This window comes from Vulpes lagopus, chromosome 1 (assembly GCF_018345385.1).
Source record: "Vulpes lagopus strain Blue_001 chromosome 1, ASM1834538v1, whole genome shotgun sequence".
NCBI lineage: Eukaryota > Metazoa > Chordata > Mammalia > Carnivora > Canidae > Vulpes > Vulpes lagopus.
In genome coordinates, this window is record NC_054824.1 from 121,359,243 (window position 1) to 121,381,099 (window position 21,857).

A 21,857-nucleotide genomic window follows, 5' to 3' on the forward strand; every position below is an offset into this window, starting at 1 on the left:
AAGAGTTGCATGCTCTACTGACTGATCCAGCCAGGTGCCCCTCTACCTCTAAATATTTTTAAAAATATGTCCTGGGTTCACTACCCTCATTGCCTTGAGGTTACAACTGTGACTCCATCTGGGCATTACTCTCCCTGCTTTCCTCCACTATAAAAAGCAAAACTCCAAGAGATGCATTTCTGGGATGCCAAGTAGCCTGGCATTTGGGGGTGTTCTTGTCCTCAGACTAGGTGTCTTCATGAGAGAGAATGACGAAACAAAGCTTTTTTGTGGTTGCAGAGGGTGGGTACAGCAGAGGAGGAAGCCAGAATGGCCATGGACTTCTCCAGATAGCTGATGTTATCACTACAAATGTTTGCAGTTGTGCAACACCATCAGCTATTTCAGACAAAAAAAGCCACTGCATGGGACTGAAGAGCCAGCAGCATCACAGGCAATAAAAATAGAAATTAAGACACACACAGATCAATATATGAGGTGATGGATGTGTTAACTAGATGGGGGGAATTCCTCCACAATGTCTACGGGTGTCAAATCATCACAGTGTACAATTAAAAGTTTCTACTTTTTCTTTCTTTCTTCTTTCTTTCTTTCTTTCTTTCTTTCTTTCTTTCTTTCTTTTCTTTCTTCTTTCTTTTCTTTCTTCTTTCTTTCTTTTTCTTTCTTTCGTCTTTCTTTCCTTTCTTCTTTCTTTTTTTTTTCTTTTTTTTTTAATTTTTTTTTTTATTTATGATAGTCACAGAGAGAGAGAGAGAGAGGCAGAGACACAGGCAGAGGGAGAAGCAGGCTCCATGCACCGGGAGCCCGATGTGGGATTCGATCCCGGGTCTCCAGGATCGCGCCCTGGGCCAAAGACAGGCGCCAAACCGCTGCGCCACCCAGGGATCCCTCTTTCTTTTTTTTTTAAGATTTTATTTACTTATTCACAAGAGACACAGAGAGAGAGAGAGGCAGAGACACAGACAGAGGGAGAAGCAGGCTTCATGCAGGGAGCCCGATGTGGGACTCGATCCCAGGACCCCAGGGTCAGGCCCTGGGCCAAAGGCAGGCGTTAAACTGCTGAACCACCCAGGGATCCCTGAAAAGTTTCTACTTTCAGTATCTTTGGTGGCTATCCCAGGAATTTTGATCTGAATGAAAAACCTTATCGGATTGTTACAAAAGCTCTCCACAGTTGAAATCCTATAACTTAAAGATCTACTCAGGATCCCAAACATCAATATACTTATCAACAAAGTTGAATTATTCACTCTAAAATTCCATGCTATTAAAAATCTCAGAGAAATAACCTCTGATCAAAAAACAAACAAGAAAAAGCAGCAAAGGCAAGTTGGGTAGTACATTAACTTTATTTTGAATTATAACATAGAATATATCATCAAACAAATGGATGTAATGAAAACTTTTATAGTTCAATTAACAAATGATTTGCATAGGAATTGCTAGTTCTGTCTTAGGATGCAGAGCTCACTGAATTTGAATTAGATTAACATAAAATAAGTATCATAAAAAAAATAAAAACCATCCACCTGTGTGCAAAACAAATGCAATTTTATTTCAAATAACAGACTTTTTGTTTATTCTTTGGTGAGTGGTTAACATATTCATCTTTCCTACTATGGATAATGTCATAAGCTCATCTAGATCAAATGTGATCGTTCTAAGCTAGAGACCTCTTACCTATAGCAGGGAAGCCTATATTAAGTATTGTTAAAGCTATTGGATTCATTTTTATGGCCCTAATATTGATCAAGAACATTAACTACTTAAAACAATAGGCCAAGGCCAACATATCTTACCGAAAACATTATGTTTGTGATTTCATCCCATTTTATCTTTTGGAACTCTGTTATCAGTGTCCATAATACTGTTTTGATTTATATCAGTGATGAGCATTCAGTTTTGGCCTAAGGGCTAACAAAGGGGGGAAAACACAAAGCATTTAAGGCCACACTACTTTCCTCTTCAAAATGAACACAGCTTTATGAAATTTCCATGGGGGAAAGTGTATTTGTACTACTTTGCTAAGTAAAAGAAAGTCAGTGAGGAAACCGGCACTGCTTTTTAGCTACTAAAAGTTTATATCCAGGGGTTTTAGTGATATAGACAGAACTTTCTAAGTTTTAAAAAAAAATTATTGGAGAGAGAGGAGAGAGAGGAAGAGTGAGGGAGAAGCAGACTCTCTGCTGAGCAGAGTCCGATGTAATGTGGGACTTGATCCCAGGACCCCAAGATCATGACCTGAGCCACCCAGGTGCCCCAGAGCTTTCTAAATTTTATCCTGAAATGAGATTGCAGACTTGTTGCATAGCTAGTCAGGCTGTAGACATCTCTGGCAGCTCTGTGGGTTGCTCATTACTCCCTTGGTTTGTGATATTGATTAAAATAAGCTGATTTTTGTTGATTTTATTGATTATAAAAAACTTTAAGAGAATATCTTCTAATTTCAAAAATTATATTCCATCATTTATTGACTTCAAGATACTGCTTCTAGCACTACTGCAAGTTGGTTAGAAAAAAACTTTGGGGATTGCATTTCCTTCCATCTTAACATGTCTTTACATAGAACATTAGCTGGAAAACAGAACAAAACATGAAAAGAAAACCAAAGATGTATTTAAATAACAGAAATACCGTCAGCATTTATTATGGTAAATTAGAAAGATCGTCTAATTTTTGTGTATGCAATTAGGCACTGACTGAGGCATTTAGACACCATTGAGTATAAAGTGCATTGAACATAAATTTTGACTCCCCTCCAAGGAATAATTCAATAAAACTCAGGTTTCTTTCTTGGAGTCAGTAAGCTCAAGAACATGCATAGATGAACACTTGTTATTTTTTTTTTTAATTTGATTTTTTTTTAAATTTTTATTTATTTATGATAGTCACAGAGAGAGAGAGGCAGAGACACAGGCGGAGGAAGAAGCAGGCTCCATGCACTGGGAGCCTGACGTGGGATTCGATCCGGGGTCTCCAGGATCGCGCCCTGGGCCAAAGGCAGGCGCCAAACCGCTGCGCCACCCAGGGATCCCGAGGAACACTTGTTAAATATGAATAACAGTCTTTATTATTTATACTCCTGCAATAGAATAGCAACATATTGTACTTGGAGATGTCACATTTCACCCAAGGACCTCAAAATCACTATGACAGCAACTGGTGCTGGAAGCTCAGGGTTGCACAGACTATTATGTCTATTTAGTTATGGCATGGGAAGCAGATTCCCAACAATAGAACCAAAATAAAAGTTTCAAGAGACAAGCCTAAGTTTCTTGTGGTTTGTAATTTTCTGAGTTTCCAAATTTGCCACTCGTATCCTATCAGACCTACAATATTGATTCTAGGTAAAAATGATTTTTCTTTTTTTTTTTTACCTGTTCAGAATAAGATGAGGATTACCTCGCAAATAAACAATTTGTCTTTTTTATACTTCGTCTATCTTTGAAAAAATAACATGGTGGAATGTCAGAAATATCTCTCTAATGTCAATTTATGCATCAATTCAGAATAAACATGCTTATGATCTCTGGGTAGAAGAAAACACCTTATGCTAGGATGACATACATCTACATGTAAAATATGAGGGAGCTATATCTCTTAGCACACTGACATGTAATGCAAAAGCAGAAGTGCTTTGATTCACTGAAGAGCAGCCTTTCAGTCTTTTAAAGGCTTTTGTCATCTTGCTTTAACCTCTTCGAGGGGTTAACTCTTAGAGTTTAACTGAGAGACCCAACTTAGTGGAGTTTAAGATGAGTTTCTGTGGACTCCACAACCTGCCAAGGCCCCATAGCAGTGGAGTCACAGGCCAGCGTAAGAAACCACAGGCCAGCGTAAGAAACTCAGGGTAGTGAGGGCAAGGGGTCCCCAAGCCTTTCTGTTCTTGCTTCGGGCCATGTAGCCCAGCTCCTCCCCGGTCAGGGACTCAGGGTGGGCCTTCTGAGCATTTCCTTTCTTAAAGGAATTTCCAACACTATTTGTAAAGCAATTTCTTTTTGGACAATGTGGTTAGGATTTCTATCTTTCAGCCGAATATGGAACTAAGTTAGCTCTCTCTGGGTCCTTCTTTACTTCGGAGGAGACGTAGGATCCGTTCATTTTTGGTTAGTTCTGCTGGAAGTTCATTGGCCTGAAAGAAGATAAGACAGGTGTTGGTGAATTCCCACTGCTGGGATTGTTTTAGGGACTCCAAAGAGGGGCCCCTGACCCAAATTTGCTCTCTGCTGGTGAAAAACCCCACTGGATTCACTGTTGTTTAAGTTAAAGGTCACCTTTAATAATATAAATATCATCTGTTATCTTTTTATCTCCTTGTCTATTTCTCTCTCTAAGCCATATCCTTAGTACCCTGTAATCTTCTGGAGGTCAGGGGCCATGTATTATTAATCACTGTATCCTCATTTCCAGCACAATGCCTGGTGCATCCGTACGTGCTCAATAAATACTGGCAATGTTAAATTTGACACTTTATATTTAATTCATTTATTATATGGGGCAGTCTGTCTGCTAGGGACGTAAGACTCAGGACAAGCATCTGCTGATGAGAAAACAGAGTCAGGAAATATTCAGAGAATAAGAGATATCTATCTGGTCGAGAGCAGCTTCAGTGGCCACCACTTCCCACCTGACCCTATAGTTTCACTGAATGTTCTTTCTTATCAACATGCTGCTGGGAAACATTCTTTTATTTTTTATTTTTTTATGAGAGAGAGAGAGAGACAGAGACAGAGACACAGGCAGAGAGAAAAGCAGGCTCCATGCAGGAAGCCTGAGGTGGGACTCGATCCCGGGTCTCCAGGATCAGGCCCTGGGCCGAAGGAGGTGCTAAACCGCTGAGCCACCCGGGCTGCCCTGGGAAACATTCTTGATGCATTTATTTCATGAGTGTGTCCTTACCCTGTGTGATTGACGTTATGGGGCAGTGGTTCTCAAACTTTCTGGCCTCAGAACATTTTTACACTCTTAAAAATTATTGAGTATCCCAATGAGCTTTGCTTTTAACTTCTTAGAAATGAAAATAAGAACACTTAAAAATACTTTAATTCATTAAAAATCATAAATGCACTACAGGGTAATTAATATAAGTAAGATTTATGGAAAATAAACTTAAAAAAAGAAAAAAATATGAAAAACAACCAAATTTCCAGAAACAAAAATGTTAGGTCAAGAGTAGCATTGTTTGGGCAGCTCTGGTGGCTCAGCGGTTTAATGCCACCTTCAGCCCAGGTCGTGATCCTGGGGACCTGGGATGGAGTCCCACGTCAGGCTCCCTGCATGGGGCCTGTTTTTCCCTCTGCCTGTGTCTCTGCCTCTCTCTCTCTCTCTCTTTCTCTCTCTCTGTGTGTCTCTCATGAATGAATAAATAAATAAAATCTAAAAAAAAAAAAAAAGAATAGCATTGTTTAAGAGATTTGAATATTTCTTGAATATGTAGCTTAATCAAAGACATTTGGATTTTCATATCTGCTTCTGTATCCAACCTATTCTGATACGTTGTTTTGGTTAAAGCATGAAGAAGGGGCACCTGGGTGGTTCAGTGGTTGAGAGTCTGCCTTTGGGTCAGGGCATGATCCCAGGGTCCTGGGATTGAGTTCTGCATTGGGCTCCTGGCAGGGAGCCTGCCTCTCCCTGTCTCTGCCTCTCTCTTTGTGTCTCTTATGAATAAAGTATATGAAGAAAATTCAGCTTTGTACAGATAGGTAGTTGGAAAAGGGGGAAACATGAACAGCCTTTTGCGATCATTGTAGATACTCTCCTTTGATGCTATACCTATACTAAAAAAGTGGTAGTTTCTTAAAGGTAAAGGCAGTGTGGAATCCGAAGCCATATCAGTGAGTTTTTTATATTAAAAATCCATTGATCTATTTACCTACAGGGACGATTTTTCCCCATGTATGATTTGTAACATCCCACACTGGTCACTTGGAATATATCAGTTCAGTGAGTTATAGGATCTTCCAAATGTTGACACAATGTTGCATTATACAATCTCAAAAGATCACATTCATTAATATCAGCTCTGATTCATAAGAAAAGCCTGTATTAAAAAGCTGTCAGGCTTGCATGGTGGATACAAGTTGTTCTTTAAAGTTAAAATGGTGTTCTCTGAAAAAGCAACTGGCTCACTTTGCAATTCAAACAATGGAGAGTGCTTTTCCTTGAGACAACCACAACATATCATAAGTGCTGTATGCATACTTCCATTTTGTTATGTAGAATCTTAAAACAAGGGTCAAGATTTAATAAAATTAAAATTGTTTATTGCTTTATCAAAGATGTTAAGTAAAACTGCCATTTTTGTAAAAAATTTACAAAATCTGTAAAATAACTTACAAAGTTTTGTAAAATCATCTGCCAGTACAGTTTATACCTCTGCTTTGATGTATAAGGTGCCAATAGTTTGACCCACCATTGCTTTTACAACATTAGAGCAAATGTCAGCACAGTGAAACGGGCAAATAACACCTTTGTATTATTACAAAGATTATTATTATTGACTTCTTAGACTTCTTAAAGGGGTCTTGCAGACCCTCAGGGGTCCACGGACCATACTTTAAGAACTGTTGTTAAAGATGAATCACGGGATGTTCTTGGGATTTCAGGGCAGGCAGGTAAAGGGTAGAAAGGCACCCAGAATGGGGGAGAGGCCTTGGATGCAGATCTTACCTATCTTACATATATATATATATTTTTTGTCCCAGAGCCACACCTGGAATTATACCTGCTTTATCTGGGACCCTGATTCTAGGTGAATCTCCTGAAGTCCCTACCTTCTAGGTTGGGTCCTGCTCTTTGACTGCCACCTGCTAGCTGGGACTATACTTGTCGGGAATTATGCATGGAGTTGCTGGGAATTTATGTTTGCCACAAATGATCTGCTGCACAGTATGTCCAGTGGCTGCACCCCAGCCCACCACAAAGGACTCCTGATGCTGATGCTGGACTGAATTGGGTAGGAAATTACTATGCTATGTTACTACAGACCAGAGTCCCCTCTAGAGGCTCGAATCCTATTAGTTCCTGTAGGAACAGACGTCATACAGGCCAAATGCCTGGGCCTGCACAGAAATGCTCCTGGTTTAAACAGACATAAGCTCCATCTAGTCTCAGAGTACTCAGGACTAATCAAGCTTTTTTGCATGGGTTCTAGGTCCTTGGTGAGCAGGCTGGCAGGAAGCCAGAAGAAGGAGGAAGAGGAGATCTAGAAAGCTGTATTTCTGTGTACAAGCTTGCTGAGTTACAGATCCCGTGCGTGACCATCCCCATGAATGTCTATAGCCTTTACCATTGAAAAAGGGCTTCATCTCCTCAAACTGTGTTGTCAATTTGGTCAATTGCATTGCTGTTCTATGTATCATCCATATAGTTCTAAAAACCTGATCTCATTCCTCCTCTCTCCAGGTTGGTCCCCATTGAATGCTCAGAGTGCTGAGGTTGTGTGGACTCTCATGATGGCTAGTGCCCCAGCCTTGCTACCAAGGGCCATCTTCTTCATTATGGAGCAGGGCCACAGGCCCATATTCATGGTAGCACAGCACCAAAATACCCTCTTTTCCCACTGCTCCTGGGAGAATTTGTGTTCGGAGTCCTCGGTTGGGAGTATCAGGAACATGGGGCCTGCACCCATGGGGACAACTACGGTGTGGGGAGTGGCTCTGGGGGCCATGGGTTACCCTCTCCTACGGGATCTGCTTATCAGTCCCAGAGCAGAAGTTCTGGAACCCTAGGAGCAGAAGATTGCTTCTGTTTGAGCTTATAAGTCATTTCCTCTTGGAAGCTTTCGGTAGCATTCATTACTTCCCTGCTGATAGCTGTTGTCACTGTATTGCAATTTCTGTTTCAGTTGTTTTTATTCCCTCATAAACTCTGAACTCTTTGAAGGCAGAGACTATGGGAACTTCATTCACCACTGTCTTTCCAGTATACAGCACCGTGCATGGTATCTAGTAGGTGCTCAGTATTTGTTGAATGAATGAAGGCGGAGAATACCCTTTCAAGAGTCCTGAGTGGCTGCTGGAATCCCAACACCTTTGCTTCTAGGGCTGCCTCCAAGAGGCTGGCTTCTTTGGGGTGGCTGGTGGATGTGTAAGATGGGGGGGGGGGCGGGGTTCCCTGGTAACAACTCCTAGATATCTAAAGCTTCTGTTGTATGAAATTCTAGTGTGGGAGTGTCTGGGTGACTCAGTCAGTTAATTGTTTGCCGTTGGCTCAGGTTATGATCCCAGAATCCTGGGACTGAGCCTCACATCAGACTTCCTGCCCAGAAGGAAGCCTATTTCTCCTTCTCCCTCTGCTCTTTTCCCTGCTTGTGCTCTCTCTGTGGCTCTCTCTCTTAAATAACTAAATAAATAAAATCTTAAAAAAAAAAAAAAAAGAAACTCCAGCATCAGCACGAGCAAATATCTTTATATATCTTTATATATCTTTATATATCTTTATATATCTTTATATCTTTATATCTATCTTCAAGTAGCTTAGGGATAATCCAAAGTCTAACATTTTGGTCACTGGAAATTCCCCATAATCATTATTGCTGAAATCCCAGGAGACAAAGAATTGCATGTTGTTTCAGTTTCCATATGGTACTGGATGGCTTTAGCAAAAAAGATCAATCTCTTTAGGCAGTCTTGTGTCCAGGATCTAAAGATAAGAGCACAAGTATGACTTTAGCTGGCTTATCACACAGCCAGGCCAGCTAATGGAAAACAAATCGGAGTCTACAGGAAGAGATAAGCAGAAGCCTTGTTTTCAAGTACTCTAATGGTAAGAACAAGGAAATAATAACTTCACATGCTAAGTAAATGAAATAAAAGAGTCTCCTGGCATGTTCTTTAATCGCACTTCTTAATGGTTTCTTTTTAAAATGTCAGGGAAAAGGTTCTGTGTCGGCCTTTACTATGAAAGAAATTAACATAGCAATTGATACTTATAAAAGCTCAAATGGGGCAGCCCCGGTGGCTCAGCTGGTTTAGCACCTGCCTTCAGCCCAGGGCCTGATCCTGGAGACCTGGGATCCAGTCTCACATCGGGCTCCCGGCAGGGAGCCTTCTTCTCCCTCTGTCCATGTCTCTGCCTCTCTCTCTGTCTCTCATGAATAAATAAACAAAATCTTAAAAAAAAAAAAAGCTCAAATAGTACATAATTACAAAGTGAAAATTGCTTTTCATAACTTTCTTTATTGGTGAGCACTTCCTCCTTCAAAAGTTGGTATTTTAGTGTTCTCTTAAAACCTTTTCTTGGCTGCTCTCTTTTGCCAGGTTCTGCACTTGACTGCTAATGCAGGAAAAAAATGGGTAGTGGGGATCTTCCCACCTCCATGTTTGACCTATTCGTAAACTAAGGCTTTTAGCCTATAAAAAACATGGGTTGATTTTTAACAGCGGCACAAAGTCCTGTTAACTGTATAAGAGTAACATGTCCCTTTCTCTTCTTACTCTCCAAAGAAAGCACAAGCAGTTGTCAAGCTATGAACATCCAACCTACGCAGGATAGCAATAAACTACTAGAACTTTGACATTTTTAGGACACTTCCTTGATGATAGAATCCCATAACTCCACTCCCTGCAACTACTGCTCCCCATCCCCTGTCCTGAGAGGCTGTACTGTTGTTAGCTCACAGCCATTGACGATATAGGGTTTTCAGCATAATTCTCTGGGTCTAGGTGCACTGCTTATTGCTACCTACCGACAGCCTTGCAATGCCCTTACTATGCTGAGGTACGAAGAGACAGACTGAGTGATGAGACCCATGTCGGAGCTTTGCTCTTTCTTGTATTCCCTTTCAAAGACACCAGCATCTAATAAAGTGTCCTGGGGTACACAGCGGATGGTCAGTGTAAGTATTGCCAGTGTTTTTTTCTAAGTGAAACGAAGTCTGGCCCAAGGTACACGTGATTGGTTATCTTGGCTTAGGTTGAAACTGCCTTATCTCTTTGCATAGGAGCCCAAAGGAGTTAAAAGATAAGGAAAGGCAGATACCTTGTTTCTCAGGGCTGGGTCTGCCCCTGCTTCCAGGAGCAGCGTGACTGTTTTAATATTCCCACTGAGCACTGCTGCGTGGAGAGCCGATGTCCCATTCTAAGAGAAAACAACAGTGAGAGTCAGGAGTGGGCTCACAGGCATCAGCACTGAGCCAGGCTTTTATCATAAACCAACCTGAGTGATGAGACTCATGTTAGGAGCTTTGCTCTTCCTTCCGTTCCCTCTCAAAGGCGTCAGCATCTAATACAGTGTCCTCAGGTACATAGCACACAGAAGACGGGCAGTATAAATACTGCCAACGTCCTTTTGTAAGTGAAACAAGAAATCTGGCCCAGGGTACACATGACTTCACAATCGGTCTGGCAATTTTACATATATTAGAATTTGCTGCAGAAAAAGCAATCAAGCTATGTTAAACATTTTTTTTTCCTTCAAGAGCAACAAATATAGTTTCCGTGCTTCCAGCGATGCTGGAGAAATGGCTGGCAAGTCAAAAGGCCCAGCAGTCAGCCCAGTTACCTGCACTCCCCTCACTCAGAGGGGGCAGGAGCACCACTGTGGAGTTCCAGGACCTGAGCACGTTGGGGGAAGAAACCCCCAAGCCCTTATTTGGAGCATTTCTGAGCACAGAAGGGCCTGCCAGATAGGTTGCTGACATTTTATGAAATGCACTGCAAATATTTATTGAACTAAGGAATCATCTATGCACACCATGTAGCCAGATTCTGGGAGGAGAGAGGAAGAGAATATACCAAACCTGATAAAGGAATGATGGGTGGTCACATGATACCTGTTCCAGAAGATGCATATGTCTACCTATGGCATCTAAATGCAAGCTTAATTTCCACATGAGCTGCTACTGCTACTACTACTAAACCATTTTCTTATTTTATGAAAGAAAAAAATATCATACCCATAGAAAAATTCCAAAAAAGTAGCATTTTCCTTTCCAAAGGAGCATGTTTGCTTTTATAACGTGTATGATAACTCACTTATCTGGTAACATTTCACCCACCTAAATTTTCACCAACGTGTTCAACTTCATCCATTTGCAACAGAGCTAAGGTAAAATACCAAGCCAAAATAGAGCTCTTTGAAATGAGATGAGACATTACAAAGTCCATTTCTGGAACTCATTTCTTGTATTCACAGAGTTCTCTTTCATAGGCTATTTATTCTTACTTTACAAACAATTTTTAAAAAAATTTTATTTATGATAGTCAGAGAGAGAGAGAGAGAGGCAGAGACACAGGCAGAGGGAGAAGCAGGCTCCATGCACCAGGAGCCCGATGTGGGATTCGATCCCAGGTCTCCAGGATCGCTCCCTGGGCTAAAGGCAGGTGCTAAACCACTGCGCCACCCAGGGATCCCTTACTTTACGAACAATTTTAATGAATGTAGCTTTCTGGCTTCCAAGCTCTTGGGAGATTAGAAATTGCTCACTGGGACTGAGAGGCCAGCATCCTGACAACAGCAGTCCTGTATTAGTTGATAACAAGAATAGAGCCTAAGTATATAAAGATCAGATGCAGAGTATCCAAAAAGCTTTTGGGGTCATTCACAGGAAGATTGACTTTTCCCATCAATAAAGCCTGAGGGTACATCCCCAAAAGTGCTAAGCCACTGTTTCAAGTTTAGAACAGGTTTCCCTGTCCTCAATTTAAGGAAACAGTAGTGTATAGTGTGTGTGTGTGGGGGGGGGGGGGGAGGAGGTTCTGCAAACTATAGCCTATGGGCCAAATCTAGCCTGCCCTCTGTTTTTCTTTTCTTTCTTTCTTTTTTTTTTTTTTAAGATTTTATTTACTTATTTATTTATGAGAGACACACACACAGATAGATAGGCAGAGACACAGGCAGAGGGAGAAGCAGGCTCCATGCAGGGAGCCTGACATGGGACTCTATCCCAGGTCTCCAGGATCAGGCCCTGGGCTCAAGGTGGCGCTAAACCACTAAGCCACCAGGGCTGTCCCCCTGTTTTTCTATGTCCTGACAAGCTAAGGTTTAAAAAACTTAAAAAAGAATACTATGTGAAAATATGAAATTCCAGAAATACAGTGTCCATAAATAAAGTGTTAATGGAATTGCAGCCATCCTTTCCCCGCTCCCCGCCATGGCTGCTTTCATGCTACAACAGTAGAGTTGAACAGTTCCAGCAGAGACTGTATGTATGGCCCACAGAGCCGAACATATTTATTACCTGGCCCTTTATGCCACCTTCTGGTATATATTGTAATTTAGAAATCTCTTAGTCTCAAATTATTAAAATTTAAAGAAGAATTTTGGGGCTCTGTTTCCTTGTAGACCCAAGCTTTCCAGAATGATACATTCTTTGCTGTGTCCAGATATCTGAGGTTTATTTTATTTCACCTAAGGTAATAATGTGGTTCTTTGCTCCAGATAATGAAGGGAAGAAATGTGAGCATCTGTCCCCCAGGTTTTGTGGGACACAAATCATGTGTTTCATGAGTTGTGAAAGATTTTTAGTCCAATGATAAATATATATGGTTTACTTTCCAAGTTAGTGTTTAATTTCTACTAACTTCTTTTTTTCTAGAAAACTAAGTACCTACAGACTCTGGTTCACTCTTCTTACCGCCCTGCCATTTCAACCAATGATCATGAATCTCCAACATTAAGAAGTTGGAGGTAAGTTTTTTCAAGAATGCAACTAGCCATGTGAATTACACTCAGATTCTCCTGCAGTCCTTAGTAGGGGCTTCTTAATTTTTAGCCTCTCTTCTACAGATTGGTAAAATTTCTCTTTAAGTCTTACCTTCAAAATGCCAAGGGTGGGTGAGAACTTCAGCAACTCCTCTATAACATCATTATACCCTTTGTTGGCTGCTTTTAGTAAAGCTGTTGTACCGTCCTTAACAGAGAGGAAAAGAAAAGTTGACTATTAATATATGTGCGTGTTGGCTAAGAACTAATTGTTACTTGAGAACCAGGAATATGCTTGTCAGAATAGGTGAAAGATTTAAACCAAAGGACAAGTGGGCCATATTTCTTAACCTAGGAGTATTTTAGAGCATATTTAGTTCTGCATGAAAGAGTGCTAGACAAAATATATAATTTATTATCTTAGAATCCTGCCTTTGGGGATTCATCTCTTCTAGTCTCTAGAACAGTGGGTAAAGGGAGGGGGGAATATCAAGAATGTATTTTAGGACACAGATGACCAAAGAAGCATTGTCTGCAATTTTCGACTTAGCAGAAATTTATGTTAAACTATTTTTAATGATTAAATAATTACTGAATTGTCTTTACTGTTTTAAATTTTAAATGTGCTTTTCTTTTTTGCTTTGTCTCGTAAACAACCTTGCTCCAGTGTGCCCTAGGTATCTGTCCGTGGAGGCTGGGGGGTGGGTAGGTGGAGAGCAGGAAGGGGATGGATTGAAATCTGTTAAAAAGAAATGCAAAGGCAAGTTCAAAACTTTATATTCAACTTCTGTCATCACTTTTTGGCCTGGGAAGATAGTTTCCAAATTCCTTTTTCTCCTGCTTTTACATATCAATTGCTGTATTTGGAGGATTCAGCTCACAGAATTCTGTAGTAAAGGAAATACCCCAGCCTGCTCTAAAGGCTTAGCTAGAATCAGGAAGAAAGAAAATGAGATTAGAGGATTTTTCTTTTCTGGTTTCAGAGACGTGGGAAGAAGAGAGAGAGTGGGAGAAAAGACAGTGAAGTGGTCAGATTGGGTCTTTCCCCCTTTCTGGTCTCAGATGTAGAGAATGGATGTGGGTCATATGTGACCTGCTATGGCAGGAGTAATACTAAGGGAAACAAGGCCAGACACTGTAAAAACCAAACCCAACCCAACCCAACCCAACCCAACCAAACCAGAACCAAAAAGCGAATGGCAGTGTGGTCAGGCAGCAGGGTCTCCCCAAGCTGCCGCAGGACCCGCTGAGGGGCCCACCGAGGCCGACTTAGGTGACATAAGCATTGTTGGGTGGAGGCCAATGGGGGATATGGTGCAGGGGTCTGCAGCTGGGGAAGCCAGGTGAGGCGGAGCCCCAGGAGCGCTGCGGGACCCCCAAACCACAGAGGGGGCGCCTCCACCTGCACTGCGGTCCCGGGTCAGCAGGAGGCGCAGCGCCCAGCGCACGTGCAACCCCTGAGGCCCCGGCTCCTCCCTCCCGCAGCCTCTCGGTTCATCCAGGAGTCAGCTCAGGTGGAGGAGGATCTGGGAGGATTACACATCTTTCCCTTAGGGAGACTGGGCAGCACTTGCGAAGGTTCAGCTGATTCAGACATTTACCTTGTTTTCCTGCTACAGAGCTGGTGGAGGGTGGGAGAAAGCCCAGGGGAGTCAGAGACCAAATAAAGGCGCGTTTTCTCTGCACGTCCAGGTTGGGCTGAATTTTGGAGCTTCGGTGCATGCACTCCTCCCCAGCCCCCCAGCCCCCAGCCCCCCAGCTCTGGCTCAGACTCACGTTGCGGGCTGCGTCCCGATCCGCTCCGCGCAGCAGCATCACCCTCACCACCTCGCTGTGGCCCATCTGCGACGCGATCCACAGCGGCGCCGTCCCGTCCTGCGGGCGAGGGGACACGCTTGCTCCCACCGGGCCACGGGCAGCCGCCGAGCAACAAGGTACGACCCGCAACCAGCCCCCCGACGACAAATGAGGACGGAGATTTTAAGCCACTTACACAGAGGGGCGTGTGGCAGTGCCTGGACACGTGCGCCAGCTTATCATACAGCCACTGAATGGCAGGATCTTTTAGCACCTAGTGTGGTGCTCCAGGGCATGGAACTCAGAGCAGGAAGCAGGAAGCCTCACCAAGATAAGCAGAACCAAACCTAACAAACCCGGGGAGGAGAAGCCTGCACGTCCTTATTTTCCCCTAGATTCAGTCAGTTTGTTTGCTTTACTGATGGGTTGACACACACTCCCTACTGAGTGGGGGCCCTCATTCCCACAGAAGGGAGGGCAGTTTTTGGTGAGGGGATGTGTGAAGGTCAGAACTAAAGACATTCCTTCAACTCTTCTATCCTCGTATCTAGAATCCCCCACAGTCACATCATTTTTAGGGACTTTGGTTTTATGCAGGATGTGATATGGTTTCTTCTGGGAAGGGAGGCCCACTCGTGAGTTATAGCAGGCCGGCATTTTTGGTAATATTTTCTGTGTATCGTTCCCCCAAAGAGCCTGTTTATGGGAGCACTAGGCCATGAAGCGGAGAGGTGCTGCTGCGGAGAAAGTGACACATCCAAGGGACGGAGAAGGGTTTGACAGGAGGGTGGTTCCTGCTAGACACAAAGAGAAAAACAGAAAACCCTTCTAGTGCTGGAAGTCAGCTCTACGGAGAGAATGGGAGAGGCAGAGGTCCGACCTAAGTGTCCATGTTCTCCTCCTGGGCTGAATCTGGGTTAGGTAAGCTAGGGGTAGTAGAAACACCCAGATAAATGACGGTGAATTCCAGATGGAAAAGGATTTTCTCCTGTTCTTGGAATGGAGCCCAGAAAAACTGCAGACCTTTTAGAGAAGCTCTGATCTTAGCTGGTGCCTGAGAGAACAGAAATGGGTGATGGAGTCTTGGCCATTGGGTCTGAGACACCCCTCAGTACCCCTGGTCTGCATCAACTAGGAATCTGCAGCACCCAGGAGTCCCTGCCTGCCTGTGGGAAATCAGAAGTGCTCAGTAACGGTGGCCAGAAGTCAGCCTGAAAGTGGGAAGATAGGTCATGATCTCACGATGACAGGCCAACTAGGTACTCACAGACAGGATACTCATAGCAGGATACTCAAACAGACAGGAAAGGCTGCACAAACCAGTACAGGACCAGATGCAGTGTCCCTGCACCACCTGTATGCCAGGATGACAGTTTGACCTCTGAGAACTTAGGCCACTTTGGAAGGAAGGGCAGGAGGAGAGCAAAGGAACCAGAATTCTCTAAACTGAGGCTCTGAGGTAATGAAGGTAATATGGCCCCATGGGAGTGTTTTGGCCAGATAAGACTGAGTTACTCATCGGTGGGAACAGGGACTGAAGAGCAGGATGATTCAGTCGGAGAACACAGAGCTTCATTTTCTGCTGTAGCGTATCATTTCAACTCCAGTCTACTAGCAGGCACAGGATTATTGCCCATTGCTATCCAGCAAAGGGACAGAAGACAAAGAGGCCTGAATGGGGTGGTGGGTGGTGGCCAATCAGGAGTCTAGAAGGATCCAGGCTTGCTGAGGGGTGGCAGGAGGACACTTACACCCCTGTGTTTTGGGAAAGATGGGGAAGAGATGCTGAATGAAACAAAGGGCAGAAGACAGATGAACACCTAGAGCTACTTCATGCTTTTACAAGGGCCTCTTGGATATGTTTTTAAATCTGCATGTTATTTGTTATTAGCAATCGAAATAATACCTTAATTTGTACTTTTGTTTAGAGAGCATGTCTACATTCATTATTTAATTTGATTCTCCCAGTTCAGAATCATTCATTCATTTATTCACTCAACTAACCAACAATTATTAAATATCTTCTCAGTCTCTGGCACAATACAAAATAAGACATGGTCTCTGGTCTCATAGGAACTCAGTCTAGTGGAGAAGAGACATGGCAATTTCAGGGTGATTACAGTGCTATAGTAAAGTAGGGATAAAGTGCCCATGATGAACCAGGAGAGGGGTCTGACTACTGTGTGGGAGTTATGGGGGTCAGCTTTACCATTAGGGTTTGAAGGAGGACTAGGATTTTCCTAGGTGGGGGGTGGGGGAGGACATTCCTTGTAGAAGGAAGAGCATTTCCAGTCGAAGCAGCTTGGACAGGTGTGGCTGGTTCAGGCAGGGCAGGAAGTCCAGCGTACTGTGGCCCACAGGATGTGTGCTGGAACAGGGGTGGGGGTGAGAGACCTGGAGGAGGTGCAGGGAGCAGGAGAGGGAGGCAGGGTACTGGAAGCTCTTGCCCCTCTTTGCCTGCTCTGGGTTCACTTGTTCTTTGTCACTATCTCCACCAGGGGGCAGGCAAGGAAAGGCGGCCAGCAACAAAGAGGCTGGCGGGTGCCTTCCAAGGGCTTGCTTGTTAGTAAAAATGATCTTAATTGATACTAATGTGGAAAAGTGCTAAGAGGTGGTACACTGGGAACAAATATTAATAGCATCGATTCATAACAGTAATGCTAACACTGAACTTTTATCACTTGAATTGCAATAGTCATGGTAGGTGGAAAAAGAAGTCCTCACTTCTGGGTTATGAGACCTGAGCCAAATCACTCTGAGCCTCTGTTCTCTTCTGCAAAAACGTTGGCATCCCAGAGAAACTCATGAATGAGAAAACATGTAGGACAGTGCTGAGCACAGGACTGGATAGCGGGTGCTTAGAAAAGACAGGTCACTGAATCTGCATATTTACCATGAAAAACAATAAACACCTTTAATTTGTACTTTTGTTAACAAAACACTCCACATGCTTTATTTGATTTTTCCAGTTTTCCTGTGAGATAACTGATCCAACAGGTAGGAATGATTGGTAAAATGAGATTTGGGGTTAAACCCAGGAAGTTGAATGTGAGTTGGAGCATTATTGTCAAATCAAAGTACTTATTAGTTGATTATCTAGTTTGTGGAGAGAGGTTTTCCCCTTTATCTGTACACCTCAATTCCTGTTTTCTCTTATTACTATTATAAGGGTCAGAGTCTTCCTTATAAAGAGGACTTCACAGTGAAAATTATAGAAATTGTGTCAAGTTGGCTCCTTTTTGTTGAGTTTTGAGAGAACTGGAATAGGAAAAACATTAAAAAATATGTTTTTTAATACTTCCTGACAAAAATCTATAGTTTTAAAATTCAAAACAAATAAATTACAGTGAAATAAATCACAGTAAGTTAGGACCTCTGTGGCACTTTTTTAAGAAAAGGAAATAGGACACTTAGCTTGAAGAAGATGAGATTCCCAGGGTTATGACAGCTGTCATTTACTATTTGTGTGCAAACCAAGCAGAAAAGGATTTAGATCGATTCTGCACACCGACTGGCACCAAGGGGGGCTGGTGGGTAAAAGCCACTTGAGACTTTGGCTCAGTGTCAGACAGAGGTGGTAGTAAGAGCTGGTTAAAGATTCAATAGTAGTAATGGGTCCCCCATGCTGGAGGGGTTCACCAGTGGCTGACTGCCACTCAGCAGGACTGTGAGAGAGAGGATTCATATATCTGATGGATGATTACACAGGTGATTTGTACAGTTTCTTCTGACCTGGTTATCCCTTGCTCCATTTGAGATAATATTTTCTAGTAACTTCTAATACATTTTTATAGATAGATCATAGCATGAGACGGAGTGTATGACATGATTTGTATCAGAAACTAAATGTTAGATCATTTTAGTTAGGCTCCTAAAGATTATTTAGAAAAAGTATTAAAACTGGGATCCCTGGGTGGCACAGCAGTTTAGCGCCTGCCTTTGGCCCAGGGCGCGATCCTGGAGACCTGGGATCGAATCCCACATCGGGCTCCCGGTGCATGGAGCCTGCTTCTCCCTCTGCCTGTGTCTCTGCCTCTCTCTCTCTCTCTGTGTTACTATCATAAATAAATAAAAATTAAAAAAAAGAAAAAGTATTAAAACTATTTTCTTCCATGGGAATGAGTCTATTTAGTGGCACTAGCTCTTTGCTTCTGCTGCTTCTAGTCTTCCCACTCAGGCTAAGTCCATCTATACGCTCAAGCCAGACAGAAAGTCTTGGGAACCAATTCATTCTAAGCTGGAGGCCCAAGAGATATAAGGAATCTCGTCAATAGCAGAGGGGGTTCAGTACTGAGACAACTTTGGTACCAGCCTTTCCCTGACCTGGAGCCCATTTCTCATAACTGGGTCCCGCTTCGTAGCCCAGGCCAGCAAACAAGTCTGTAAAAGATGTTACCAGATGCCTGCATTGCCCAGCCTGACCTCATTCTCCCCACCCACAAGTGATCAGACCAAGGATTGGCAGGCGGACCAGTCCACTGTGGCCTGGTGTGCAGAGCCTAGTGGCAACAATGACATCACTCTCCCAAGAGTTTGGTAGTCTGACCTATGAACTTAGGGACTATATACAAGATGAATAGGCAGGGATGCTAGAAAAAAAGGAGTGGGAAGAGAGAGAGGCATGAAGGGACTCTGAGATGACGGACTACATGGCTCACGAGAGAAAGAGTGCAACCTTGATATCTGATGAGTTTTCTACTCCACTGAGGCCTGGATGAAATAGAAATCATAATTGCAAAGGTACCATAATTATCCTGGTTTAACAGATGAAAACCAAACCAAACCAAACCAAACCCTGGACTACATCAAAATAAAAGCTTCTACATAGCAAAGGAAATAATCAATGAGACTAAAAGAAAAAAGCCTAATAAATGGGAGAAGATATTTGTTAATAACCTATCCAATAAAGAGTATCCAAATATATAAAGAACTTATATACACAACACCCAAAAAACAATTAATCCAGTTAAAAAATGGGCAGAAGATATGAACAGACATTTTTCCAAAGACCTACAGATGGCTAACAGACACATGAAAAAATGCTCAACATCACTCATCATTAGGGAAATGCAAATCAAAACCACAATAAAACATCACCTCACCCCGTCAGAATGACTAAAATCAACAACACAAGAAACAAGAGGTGTTGGTGAGGATGTGGAGAAAAAGGAGCCCTCCTGCACCAGATGCAAACTGGTGTAGCATCTGTGGAAAATAGTATGGAGGTTCCTAAAAAAATTAAAAGTAGAATTACAATATGATCCAGCAATTCCACTACTGGGTATTTACCCAAAGAATATGAAAACACTTAACTCGAAAAGATATATGCACCCCTATATTTATTGCAGCATTACTTACAATAGCCAAGATATGGAAGCAATTCTAGTGTCCATTGATAAATGAATGGATAAAGAAAAAGTGGTATATATACACAATGGAATATTAGCAATAAAAATAATGAAATCTTGCCATTTGCAACAACATGGATGGACCTAGAGGATATAAGGTTAAGTGCAATAAAGCAGTCAGAGAAAGACAAATACCATATGATTTCACTCATATATGGAATTTAAGAAACAAAACAAATGAGCAAAGGAAAAAAAAGGACAGAAAGACAAACTACAAAACAGACTGTTAATTATAGAGAACAAATTAGTGGTTACCAAAGGGGTGGGGGGAGATGAGTTTGATAGGTGAAGGGGATTAAGAGTACTTAATCACTTACTGTGATGAACACAGCAATATAGGGAACTGCTGAATCACTATATTGTAGATGTGAAACTAACATAACACTGTATGTTAACTATACTGGAATTAAAATAATAATAAAAGAAACCCTGAAATTCAAGGTGTGTAAGTGACTTGTTCAAGGTCATGCAGTTAGTAAGGAAATAGACTGTGTTTCATTTCCTTAAGTGATCCATATTCCCATAACTCACAAGCTACTGCTCACCCAGAGACCTGGATCTGGTTCCCTCTCTGGCTCTTACAGTCTTCCTGGGACTGGTGTCCTGGCCCTAAGTTTAAACCCTATATCTGAGCCTTGTTTTAATTTGCAGCCACTGATCACTGTCTTCTGCCTTCCAGGCCTCATGGAGCTCTGCTCAAACTATGGGATATCTTCTGGAGTCAACATACCTTTCCAGAGTGCCTACCATGTGCAGAGGGCATGTAAGCATTGGGGCCTCCCTGTTGCTGTTCACTTCTACCCCCAAGCCCTCAGGACCCTGAAACAATCCATTGGCCCTACTCTCTCCCATTGCTCACCATTGGGTTCGCCCCCTCCAAGCTTGCAACCCAGGGGGCCTGTCACTCTCCAGGTCCTAGCATTTCTGCATGGAAGTGCAAACAAGGGGCTAGGGAGGATGCTTTATGAGATGGCCTTTCTGTCTGGCTTCAAAGAGATCCCATTAGCATACTGAAAGGACTAGTTAGGATGAGTGAGGATAGTCTAAACTCAGCCCTGGGTAAGCCCTCAGACCTTTACCACTCTGAAAGTACGGTTTAACAAGGTGGATGAGTTGAGTTGGGAAAAGGAGATGTCAAAGCATTTTGTTGATAGAAAAACAGACTAAATAAGCCATCTTAGCTGGTGATTAAAAAGGCTTGATGTGTCTCTACTCTACTTGCTGTGGTCACACACATAGAACTGAAAAGGAGTTTTTAGCTTGACCATAGACTACAATGATCTCTGTGACTCTTGACCTTTTTCATCTAGGACAAACTAGGAGGAAGTATTTTTCTAGTTTCAAATCAAGAGCTTAGTCTTTCCAAAGTCTGCTTATGGCTTTGTGATTCTGATTCCTTTTCACAGATGTCCTAGAAAGGTTTTCAGGTAGTTCATCTGTGATAGGGTTACACAGAAAAGCCATTCCTTTTTTTTTTTTTTTAAGATTTATTTATTTATTTATTTATTCATTCATTCATTCATTCATTCATTCATTCATTCATTCATTCATTCATGATAGACATAGAGAGAGAGAGAGGCAGAGACACAGGCAGAGGGAGAAGCAGTCTCCATGCCCGGAGCCCGATGTAGGACTTGATCCTGGGACTCAATCCTGGGACTCCAGGATTGCGCCCTGGGCCAGAGGCAGACACTAAACCGCTGAGCCACCCAGGGATTCTCCAGAAAAGCCATTCCTGGGGAATGTTCAGATTCCCTATAGCTCAGAGCAAAAGTCAGCTGAAGAACACCAATGCAACTTCATTAACATCCTGTCACACTGTGCCAGAAAATGTCTGGACACCATAGAACAGCAAGGAAAAATAATAAATAAGATTTATCTAAAAGCATTAAAAAATCAAGAAATGAAATCTGGCATACATCCTTGTCTTTATTTATTTTATAATTTTTTTAAAAAATAAATTTTATAAATTCAAGACTTTTCTGACAGTGACTCCACATGTCAGCT

The 21,857-nt window shown here is 42.4% G+C and overlaps 1 protein-coding gene across 7 annotated transcripts in view; it reads right to left on the reverse strand.

The window, feature by feature from the left end:
- Positions 1-1,334: 1,334 nt before the first annotated feature.
- Positions 1,335-21,857, reverse strand: part of ANKRD29 (ankyrin repeat domain 29) — a 56,678-nt gene continuing 36,155 nt past the window's right edge. For 5 of the 7 annotated variants that reach the window (XM_041737510.1, XM_041737662.1, XM_041737733.1 and 2 more), the window contains 4 exons: positions 14,422-14,520; positions 12,758-12,853; positions 9,982-10,080; positions 1,335-4,132 (listed from right to left, as the gene is read on the reverse strand). In XM_041737510.1, coding sequence (XP_041593444.1) covers positions 4,049-4,132; positions 9,982-10,080; positions 12,758-12,853; positions 14,422-14,520 — 378 coding nt within the window. In that variant the 3' untranslated portion in view covers positions 1,335-4,048. Of the gene's footprint in view, positions 4,133-8,498; positions 8,644-9,981; positions 10,081-12,757; positions 12,854-14,421; positions 14,521-21,857 lie in introns of those variants that run through there. The other 2 variants (XM_041737421.1, XM_041737584.1) reach the window with 2 other exon arrangements.